Raw genomic sequence first — 12,073 nt, 5'->3', positions numbered from 1 at the left:
AATTGTTCTGGAACCTTCCCTGTTACTTTTCCCAGGGAAATGGGACCTACTTATCACTCTCCTGTAACCATCTGTCCTGACCCTGTCACAGCAGACAATATACCAATATATAAAAATATACCTGCAGGGAGTCTTGTGCTATTGTAGTTTAGGAATTGCCTCTATTAGATTTTTTTAAATTTATTTATTTATTCAGATGTATGCATTGCAATTGTCTGCCCAGCTTTATTTGAACAGAACTCTGAAAACCTATTGTAAATATATTACAAGCCTAATTACGTACCTAAATTGACTGCATTTCTTATTTTGCAGTTATATTTACAAAGCACTAAGCGTATTAATAGTGGAATTAGATTATTCTTCCTATATAACATTTCATGTGAATAAGGAATTGAAAATAATTTAGTGAATAAGCAGTTTTTTCTAAACATCATTCCAGTACAAGAGCTGTAGTTTAGCATAACTATCTTTGATAAGGGCCCCTAATAATCCTGTTAGAGGTTTTTTTACTGTATTAACTTAATATCCTAATTCAGGAGATGTGAATAAGGTTATTAACAGTTTTTAAACTTAAATTTGCATTATAATCCATGTGGGGCAGGGGGTGTCTGTTGCAGAGTAAAACTACTGTAACAGATCAAAGTAGATATAAAAGATTTGGGGTGGGGAAGACTTTTTGTGAAAATAACTTCTTTTCTCAACTCTGCTGATATGAAGTTTGATGACTTCCCATATGTAAGGTTGAGTAAGCAACCTTGTGGTCAATGCACTGGACTGGGATTCAGGAGAATTGGCTTCAATTCCTGTGGGATTGTGGGCAAGTCACTTCGTTTTTGTGTGCTTCAGTTTTCCTGTCTATAAAACAGTGATTGTATTTCCTTACCATAATGTGGTTGGGTGAGAATAAATTTACTAATACAAGTGCACAGCTACCATAGCAATGAAGGCCATGTATGAATCTAGGTAATATCTCTCCTGTTTTGTCTTCATCAGAAAAGTGTCTTCCTCTTGCTTGCTCTTGATACAAACCACTGTAATTAAATTCTTGGTCCCTTGAAATGTCAGAATACTGCTTCTTAGGCCCTATCTACACTCACTGGGGATCAGAACACTCTCCAGTACTCCACTGAAGTGAGAGGAGTGAGGCAAGTTGGCAGGAGAGCGTCTCCCATTGACACAGCACGGTGTAGGCACTGCAGTAAGTCGACTTTAGCTACATTGACTAATGTAGCTGGAGTAGCATAACTTAGGTCGACTTACTCTGGTAGCGTAGATGAGACCTTAGTGTCAAAGAAATCTCAAGACACCTGGAGTTAAATAAAATAAAATAAAATAAAATAAAATAAAATAGAGAATAAGTGGCCTCCTAAAACAGGTAGATTGTGCATTCATTCTGTGACTTTCTCCAGGTCTTTCAGGAGATTGACTGAGTTAACCATATTCACTAAGGTGTATCAAATATGTGCAGTTTTAGGTGGCTGTTCTTTTTGATTATATCTCTTGTGACACTGTTGCTTTGGGGTGGAGGGGAGCATTCTGCAGTAAAATACAGAATGCAGTATATTTCTGAAAGTCTGTTGTGATGCAGACTTACTAGAGCATCAATATATTTGCTGCTTCTCCCTCATAGGTTTTTCTCCTCTGTACTGTTTGCCTATCATTTGGACGCTCCTGAGCAGTGGTGAAAGCAGCCCTGAAAGTTTCCAAGGCCTCCATCTAGAGACTGTAGCGAAAATAGCATACACAAAAGGGAGGAGGCAATAGAAAGCAGCACGTTCTGTAGACGCTCTGTTTCCCATTGCAGCAGTGAAGGACTAAAATAATCCTACCTTGTAATTGTCCCTGGGATTCTAGTTACCTTTTGAAAGAAAAGACTAGCATTCATTTTATTTGGGAACAAGGGTGTTAACACAGATGAAAATACACAAGCGAATTAGTGCACTGCAGAAGATGAAATGCTTCCCCTGTCAATTCTCAAACACTATTAAATCCGCCCAGTCTAACACCAGTGCTTTGATGTCTGCCTCTTTCTTTGACCAAGGTATGGGAATACAGTATTCTTAACGGTGAGTTACTTGATATAAAATGCTTGATTAGTTGCTTTGCTTTCAATACTTATTTTATATAAATGTGCAGCTCAGCACTATTTTCAGGCTAATAATAGGAAAGCCTTTTTTTGATTACTTATATAGGATACATGTGTTTTGACCTTTGAGAATGAATAGCTCAAGCTTGCCTTATAAGAGACAGGTTCCTTAGATTCATTTTTACTTTTTTTTTTAAATACGAGTTTTAAAGACTAAAAGGAGTTGCTAATTTTCTGTTGTGATTGCAAATAAATAACTTTATTTTTTTAATTTAAAACTAAATTGATCCAAGCTCTTTAAAATATCTCTTTTCTGGATACTAGGAAAATAAAACACAAGTAAATGCAGCATTCAGAGTTTGAATGTCTTGTCACCTTCAGAAGAGCATTCTGTCTTTTCTTGGAGGGGGTGGGGATGCTAGTGCTGAAACTTCTTTCACTGGTGGAGGTTCATGCAGCTGATTCTGTAAACAAAACAAGAGCTGTGTCAACTTGCTGGCCACTAATCAGACGCTCGCACATACACACAAACCCGTAAGGTACTAGGAACAGAAAGTAAGGTGAGAGGTAATATTTAGACTGGGAGACCTCCTACAGGCTAGTGCGTGCATTTAGGAGGTGATTTCTAGGCTTAAAATTATAAATATGTGTACAAAACATAAAACTGTGGTGAAAAACAGGCAGTTGGTTTACCTTCATGAGCAGAGACCATAAGAAACTTCTCTGAATATATTTCAGACAAATTATGTTCAAGGAAAATAGTTGAATCAACAAACCTCAGAAAATTCAGTTACAATCCCCTAACTTAGAATTTCCTGTCTTCTGTTGCTGTATATCACGACTGTAAGGCTTTCAAAGTGTGGTCTTTATCCTTTCCCTTTTTGGAACGGCAGTTCTGCAAAATAACTTGTCATTAAATGCATCAAATGTACGTTAATTGACCTGACTTGCTGTTCTGATCATTCCTATAAACACATGTTCAGGCTTGCAAAAATATGTATTTTGGTGTGAATATGTAATATTTTAAAAGCATGCTTTTTCCTGGCCAAATAAGTACTATGATAGCTTTTCCCATGTCCTCTGTGGTCAGGTTCTAAAGCCAATTTTTACCTTTCAAACTTGCAGGTGCCATTCCAGTTTATTAGCAAAATGGTCTCCTCAACACCATGGTTAGCTCAGTTGTCTGTGAAAATACTAGCAGCTCATTTTCCAGAATGCTTTTCAAAGTATATTTCATTCTGTACATTTATTAGTATTCATTGTTTTCTGAAGCCACACAATATCCATTTTGACTTGGAATGAGGTGCCAAGGCTTTTATCTGATAAATATTTTCCTTTAATATTGCTTATTGGATCACATAGCTTTCTCAGACTTGCAAGTGCTTTACATTAACTAACCCTCAAAACAATCCTTTGCAGTAAGTCTTATTTCCCTGTTTTACAGATGGGGTAATAGAGGTTTTTAAATTTACTCACCCAAGACAACAGAGGGAGTCAGGATTTGAACTTGGGAATTCCTGGCTCCTACGTCTACTCATTTATTTGTATTACGGTAGTGCTTGGAGCCCTACTCATGGATCAGAATGCTAGGTGCTGCACAAACACAAAATAAAAAGACTGTCTCTGTCGCTTACAGTCTAACTTGTGAAGGGTGTACATTGAACATCTATACTACTGTTTATTTAGATAAATATTCTGAAATCTTTTAAAAAAAGTAATCTGTCATATCTGCATTAGTGAGAGGCAAATATCATTTTAGCCAGCAGTGTGCAGGAATGAATGGATATTGTTACTTTTAAAAGGGAGGAAACATCAGTTTATGAAGGATAAACTTCTATATTTTGTTAAGGGATTTAGGGTATAGTATTCCTCCTCCCTTCCCCCGTGTGGTGTGAATATTGGTGTATTTAGAAAGAAGTTTACATCATATCTACATATTTAACTTTAGGATCATGTTAGTGAGAAATGTCATCGTCTCTGTATTTTCAGTTCTCTAATATGTGGCAATGAACACTGCATATCGCAGAACAGAACTGAGCTATGCATCTAACATACTCCCATAAATGCCAGAAGTCTGACTTTGCATCTTTTTCCTTGATATTTGGGGATTTTGCAGCTCAGTTTGGCCTGCATGTTTAAGCTGTCTTGGCATTGCACAATTTTGAGACAGTACTCTGTGCTTGTATTTGCTTTATATTGTGGTAAATAGAAAACAGGATATTTTGGTAATGCCCACAAAGGGCACCACCCATTTTTCTGGAATAACATCAGAATGATTTTTGCATACGATCCACCTTAGACATTTGAAAAATGTCTCCCTTCAAAATCACAGAGAAAAGACATGACCTTTTCTGTCTTCCTTTAAATGAGAGGGGCTTGGTACTTTTGGTATCTGCTTTCTGTTCTCATAACATGTATTCCTGACCTGCCTTTCTGCAGAAATCTTTGGATGTTAAGATATACTTGCAATGTTTTGCTCAGTAGCATTCAGTATGCAAGGTAGCGACTCAGAGCTCCAAAACATAAAACAAGAAAGCAGAAAAGATCAACAGCTACTATAACAAAAAGTGTGCAGTGCATTGTTCATCTCCATTACACAAGAATAAAGAAAAAAAGATATTTTGTACTTTTCTGTGCTGGAAAGTCTTATATTTGTTGCTCCATGATTTAAGGGGAGGGATAGCTCAGTGGTTTGAGTATTGGCCTGCTAAACCCAGGGTTGTGAGTTCAGTTCTTGAGGGAGCCATTTAGGGATTTGGGGCAAAAATCTGTCTGGGGATTGGATTTGAGCAGGGGGTTGGATTAGATGACCTCCTGAGGTCCCTTCCAACCCTGATATTCTATATTCTAAGTGGAAAGTGCAAATTAAATATTGTGTACACTTCTACCTCAATATAACGCTGTCCTCGGGAGCCAAAAAATCTTACTGCGTTATAGGTGAAACCACGTTATATCAAACTTGCTTTGATCCACCAGCGATGCAGCCCCTTCCCCCCCCCCAGAGCTCTGCTTTACCATTTTATATCCAAATTTGTGTTATATCGGGGTATCATAACCTAGTCCCAGATTTGGACCTTAGTGTCCAAAATATGGGGGTTAGCATGAAAACCTCCAAGCTTAGTTACCAGCTTGGACCTGGTAAAGCTGCCACCACCCAAAAAATTAGAGTGTTTTGGGGCACTCTGGTCCCCCCAAACCTTCCCTGGGGACCCCAAGGCCCAAATCCCTTGAGTCTCACAACAAAGGGAAATAAACCTTTTCCCTTCCCCCCCTCCAGGTGTTCCTGGAGAGACACACAGAAGCAAGCTCCGTGAATCTAAACAGAGGGATTCCACCCTCCCCGTTTCCAGCCTTGGAAAACAGAAGTACCGAGAGCTAATCTCTCTTTCCCCCTCACCCAGAGGGAATGCAAAGTCAGGCTAGTAAATCTAACACACACAGATTTCCCCCTGACTTCTTCCTGCCACCAATTCCCTGGTGAGCACAGACTCAATTCCCTGGAGTTCCCCACTAAAGAAAAACTCCAACAGGTCTTTAAAAAGAAAGAAAAATACATAAAAATGGTCTCTCTGTATCAAGGTGACAAATACAGGGTCATTTGCTTAAAAGAAATATGAATAAACAGCCTTATTCAAAAAGAATACAATTCAAAACATTCCAGCAACTATACCCATGTAAATACAAAAGAAAACAATAGAAACCTTACTGCCTTACTATATTTGTACTTACAACTTGGAAACAGAAGATTAGAAAGCAGGAAACAGAAATCCTCTCATAGCCGAGAGAGAGACAGGCAGAAGACCAAAGAACAAAGGACTCACACACAAACTTCCCTCCACCCAGATCTGAAAAAGTCTGGTTTCCTGATTGGTCCTCTGGTCAGGTGTTTCAGGTACTTCTTTCCAGGTGTAAGAGACATTAACCCTTAGCTATCTGTTTATGACACGGGGTAGAGGTGTATTTAAGATATTATTCCCGGAATAAACTGAAATATCTCTTCTAGTTAATGGAGAATGTACATATTGTGAAGTGTTTATAATCTGGTAAATCTATTTATTTCTACACTGAAGTGCAAGTTTTGATTCTCTCATGTATTTATTCTGTTGCTTCTGAAGAAGATAATCTGGGTTTGTTCATCTCCAGAATCCACCAGGAAAAATACATACTTTGGCTGGATATTTTTTTCTCTGTATCCTTGCTGACACTATGTGTATTGTGCATTAAAAACTAACTAGAATGAAAATGCTTTGGCAGTTGGTTGAGTTGGATCGGGGTGGTAAGTTTAAAGGTTTAAACTTGAAACATTTTAAATTCTGAATGTTTTAAATGAATTTTTAATTTAATAGCATGTCGTGTAGGATTCAGGAAGCGTAAAGGAATCCTCACACAACATTCAAAATAATTTATGCTTAGTTTTAATTTCTGCAGAGGAAAGATATAACTCAGATGAAAACAAACATGCATGTATTTGTACATGTGCTAGGAATTTATATACGTTGGTGGGTATGGGCTTAATTTTCACCCTATGGTCGACATTTGATGTTGTCTCTCTTGCAAGACCAGTTTATTTACATATTGTAGGCTAAATTCCATTCTTAAAGGGATGATTGGCAGAGATGAGTACTCAGGATATAGAATTACAAAACTTGCCCAATTTATATAGCATTCTGGAAGGGAGAGAAAAACTTCAGTAAATAATTTTAGCAGGTAAAAACCCAATGTGAATCTGATGAGGAAGTAGTCTGAGAACAGTAATTTCTCTGCTTTTTTTTTATTTTAATTAAATAAAGACCACCGTCTGAACTTAAGATCTTTAAGTTAAGTGTAGTTGTTCTGGTTCGTTTTCCTTGCATTCCTCAGATGCTGATGTTTGAGCATGTCCACACTAGTAAAACAATTCTGCCTAAAGCTTTCCAGTGTGTACATACAGTCCTGAAGAGACAAGCTTTGAGATCAGTATCGGTAATAGGCATGTGTCCAGTTCTACTGTTAAAAATGAGTGTTAGAGGTCTAGGTGAAATTAGCATAATATATATGCAGATATCACTGTTACCAGAAACACGTGAAACCCAATTCTACTTCATATATGGCATGGCCAGAGATTAGAGCTGTTTCTCAGTTTTAGTAATAGATGACCAACGACTCCTGAAACAGTGAGTATGACTGAATCCGGAACTATGATTTTTCTAACTCAGTGAATGTGGAATGATTTTGAGATACTTAGCTTAAAATATTTTTGCTATTCTGCACCTCTTTACAAAACAAAACCCAAACCCCACTATTACCAGTCTTTTTCTGCCTGAGAAAACAATTTTGGACATTTTCCCTGTTGGGAGCATTTTGTTCGGAGAATTAAGACTGATTTAGACTAAAATGAGCCTTTGTCAAGCTGTCAGGAAAGATTTTCTGTTTGTACTTCTTAACTATTTATAATTTTCTTGACTTTTTGAATAGATGTTTAAAACAAATGCTGATTCGTGCTTTTTTATTCTTGGTTATGCAGCGGATATAATTTCTACGGTAGAATTTAACCATTCTGGAGAATTACTAGCAACAGGAGACAAAGGAGGTAGAGTTGTCATCTTTCAACAGGAGCAGGAGGTGAGTGTTAACTTTTTAAAATACGCCATGTATTAAAACTCTTCCCCTGTCTCCAAGTGGCCTTAGGAGTGAGGTGTATGCTTGTATGAGAAATTATGCAGTTGTATTATTATAAATATCTGATCATTCTAAAGTGCTGGAAGAATAAACAGTGAAACTCAAAAGCCACTACCAAAAGAACTGTCAAAATTGATTACATTATTATGGTCTTTAAAGGTCTGGGCCTGTTTTCAAATTGTAGTCTAAACACAGTTTATAGTGCTAACAAAATTGGACTAAAAACCTTGGGGACCCCTTGAAGTGATCACTTCAGATAGCATGCTGCCTTTTGGGGATGTTTCTTAGTGCAGGTTTCAGTGTAGCTGTTGGGAAATGAGAACTGGCTTTAAGTGAGTATGTGACCTAAGAGGCCCCTTTCTACTCTAATATATATCGGGCAAAAATTGGTCAAGGTTCTTCTGTCAGCATTGATTCTTTGCAGCTTGTTTTGGGGTGATTTAAGAGCAGATTTCTTTCTGCCAGCTAAAACTTATCATGGAAAGGCCTTAACATCAGAGGGGAAATCTCTCCTAAAACTAAACACAAAAGTTCCTTATGCTGTGTTTTGAACTGAGTAAGTTTTACTTCCTTACTACGATGGTTTTGCTCATGTCTAAAGATAACCGCTTATTTTGAGCATAATATCGCGTTTAATATCCTTTTATTCAGATTGCAATGTGTGAGTAGCTTACAGAATGCACCTATGACATAAAGTTCTTGCTTTAAAATGCAAGTTATTGCATATATACATTGATTTATTTTGCACAATACTCTGTTAAATGCACTAAAAATGAATGGGATTCCACAACTGTCTTTCTCTGAACATAGGAAGATGATTAAGGAAGTTCTAAGCTTGGTTTTTAGTCACTTTTTGGTCTTTAGCAAGGCACTCAATCTCAGTTACCCACTTGTAAAATGGGAATATTACTTTTAGGGGTAGTTTTGGAGAGTGAAGTGTTTTTGAGGATGGTAATATTATCACTAATACATTGTATTGACTTTAGATGGAGAGGCGTAGAGGATGTTAATAAGATCTCTTGTCCCTTGGTACTGTGTCTAATTATCTTTACCTGAAATGAATTCCCGTGGCTTGTTGGCAGAAGTTTGTGTCTGTGCCTGTTCTCATTATCCTTGAGTTGACTGACAAGGCAGTTTCCTGTTAATAGAGTTGCCAATCCTCCAGGATTGTCCGGAAGTCTCCAGGAATTAAAGATGATTCTTTCATTAAAGATTATCTCATTATCTCCAGGAATATGTCCAACCAAAATTGGCAACCCTACCTGTTAACCAGTTTTCCCTTTGATCAGACGCTGCACCAAAGTTAAATCTGCCACTGGCTCTTGTCCCGTTTAGCATAGCTCACAGATCTACATGGACTTTTTGTTGCTGAATGTGATGTAATCTCTCTGGCTTCTGACTTAACTCTGAGCTTAGTGATATTGAAATATACAGTAGAACTATACACTGACTAAAGAGGCTCACTGCAAATTACTGAATTCTTTGAATTGGAGTAACCACAATAAAACAACCATAGTGCATTGCAGTGAACTTTACTTATTTGGAAATTTGTATTTTATTTTTAAGACTTCACCATGTACTGTAATATACCCTGTAAAAATAATGAAGTCATGCAGTGAAATTTCACTGCCCTGGAGGCTTTTAAATCTTTGGTGAGAAGTGAGGAGACAGCCACTCTGTGCAGATTATAAAGTGTGCAGATTAGTAAGATCCTGTTGTTGGTGAATAATTGCAAGGGTTGAAGACAAGTTCATGTACATCAAGTATTTATTACAATCCTTGAACTCTATCCTTGTTCTGAATAATTTTCAAATGCGAGACAATCATAATACTTAGCCCTTCTATAAGGCCTTTCATCTGTGGCTCTCAAAGTCTGTTACAAACACTAATAAATTGATTCTGGCATTGCTCCTATGAGATTCTTAAAACTAATAGCTATGGGGACTAGAGAACTTGTGTGGGAAGAATAGTATGCAATAGAAATTATACAAAGCACATAGGTGACTATTCCATCTGCCTCTTGAAGATATGTAAAGCAGTTGAAAAGCATGCGAATGTCAGAGTTCTCGACTGATACACTAATTGTCTGAATTAAAGATATAACTTTATATGCAGTATTGAATACATAATGAGTTAAACATCAAATGACTGCCTATATGTAGTTAAGGAGGGATAAAAATATGAGCATGTGGAAAAATGCCTTGAAATAATGCTGCCTATATGGATCAGTCTTTCCTGTTCTGGAATGAATATATTCATATAATATGCGTGTGTAAATCCACTAGTAAGAAGGGATGAAGACTTATGAACAATGTGCACATTACTGCCTCCAAGTTAGATATTTAATGTATACTATACCGTATTTAGTTGAGATAGGGGTGTGTGTATATGGCTGTTGTCCCCCACAAAATCTACTTGCATCAGGTACAGAATGCTTTCCATCTCTTGCACTAGTGACTAATACTAGATAGCTGCGCCTTCCCTGTACTTAATTTAAAGAAAAAAAAAACAAAAAATGTGCTGCCCTGATTTTCTTGGGTTGAAATTCTGACTTCATCTAAGCTCTCTGAATACTTCACAAGCTCTGAGCTATGGAAATGACTATCTAGTAGAACAGGCTTACTTCGATTCAACAAAATAATGTAGAATTTCTTGGCTTGAGCCTTGTGTTAATCTTTAAAGGGTAAAGCAGGTCATTGCCAGTGTTGGCCTCTTTGGAAGTGTCTGCTTATGAAAGTCATTACATTCATATTAAAATAAGTGATCTTCATTTTTGTATGTGGATATAAGCAGTAGAGAGGCGTATTAATATACTTGACAAGCAAGTCACTGTCTACTTTTTAGTTAACAGAAATTAGTAAATATCTTAATAGTTGTATTATTATATTCAGGTGGGTAACATTTTGAGATGCAAATTTGAGGCTGCATTTTGAAATTTTTCTAGACCAGCCTCAGAGCTAATACTCAGTCAAAATCGGAGAGGAAGCTGCTCATTTAGAGGCATTTTGCATATAGACAAACAATATGCTTTATGGAAGGACTTTAAGATTTGATCCTTCTGCTCCCACAGCATGTTTAACTTCTGCACTGATGTTTGGCTCAAAATGTCACAGCATATTAAATTAGTGGCATTTTCAAGAGTGCCTTAGTGAATTGGGAGCATAAATCTGATTTAAAACCAATTTGACTTGTGCTCCTAAGTCACTTAGGCATGTTTGAAAATCCCACTCCGTATGTCTAGCCAGTTAAGATATGGAACTGATGGCAACCATTTATCCATGTGATATTAATAATCAGTAGTTGCATAGTGCTTTTGTCTTCATAGCACTCCATAAACAATCCTCCCAGGATTCCGGTAGGGTACATATTCCCATTTTAAAGGTAGGGGAGCTGAGACAGAGAGTTTGATTTAGCAGAGGCTGCAGAGAGTCAGCATTGGAATTCGACCACTTGGAATTGGCATTAGAGTTAGGTGATGCCTTGGCCCCTAATCTGTACTTGGACCATGCTTCTTCAGAGAGGTGTAACTAACTTATTTTATCTTGCCATAATTGTGACCATACCATTAGCCAAAACTACCTTACCTGCAAAGATTTTTTTTTTAAAGTTGCTAAACATTAAAAATATTTTTAATGACCTGTATGGTTGAGTTGTATAGCCCACAGGAAATGGGAATAAAAGGTAGGAAATAGGTAAAAGGGTTTCAGACTGGCTTGAGTGTCATAGAAGTAGGAGGAGTAAGGGTCCCTTTTATTTTCCTGTTAATATAGGGTGGGTTTCCTAGAGGACACTTTCTGGTGTTTATTCAGTCTAGTTGTAAAAGTCCTAAGCAATGAGAATTTCGCCACTTCTCTAAGGGGGTTGTTCTTCCACCGCCTGCAACAACTTGCTTGCTTTTAGCCTGTGCAGTATTGAAACTTGTCTTAGGCAAATAAATCACTAGAGTCAGTTAGTGCCATCTAGTGGGCTTTATCCGACTTTAGTCAGGACAAGTAGCCTTATAGCAAATTTGTTTAGCTGGATTATGGTTTTAATGTAATGGAAAATGCAGGATGTCCTTACTGTAATTTTCTGTTGGCTATACTGTAATTTGAAATGCACTACAGACTTATGCTTTTATGAATGTAGACTTGCTACATAAATAGCCTTTATACAGGTTAGTGTCCTAGAAACTTTAATTGTTACCATCTAAAAGACTAAACAGATAGCAAATCTTGACTTTCCTAAGGAGGTGGTCTTTATAGTTGACTCTCTTGTAATTCTGTACCATAATCTATTAATGCAGAATATATTGCATAACCCATGAATCCTAGATCTGACACGTTCAAA

The 12,073-nt window shown here is 37.2% G+C and overlaps 1 protein-coding gene across 2 annotated transcripts in view; it reads left to right on the top strand.

Annotated features, from left to right (window-relative positions):
- PPP2R2A (protein phosphatase 2 regulatory subunit Balpha) overlaps nucleotides 1–12,073 on the top strand; it is a 77,031-nt gene that overhangs the window by 38,451 nt on the left and 26,507 nt on the right. For both annotated transcript variants that reach the window (XM_030552026.1, XM_030552027.1), the window contains one exon: nucleotides 7,590–7,687. In XM_030552026.1, coding sequence (XP_030407886.1) covers nucleotides 7,590–7,687 — 98 coding nt within the window. The remainder of the gene's footprint in view (nucleotides 1–7,589; nucleotides 7,688–12,073) is intronic.

Source organism: Gopherus evgoodei, chromosome 2 (assembly GCF_007399415.2).
Source record: "Gopherus evgoodei ecotype Sinaloan lineage chromosome 2, rGopEvg1_v1.p, whole genome shotgun sequence".
NCBI lineage: Eukaryota > Metazoa > Chordata > Testudines > Testudinidae > Gopherus > Gopherus evgoodei.
Note: the sequence above shows the minus strand (reverse complement) of the source record. Positions and strands in the feature narration are given on the sequence as shown.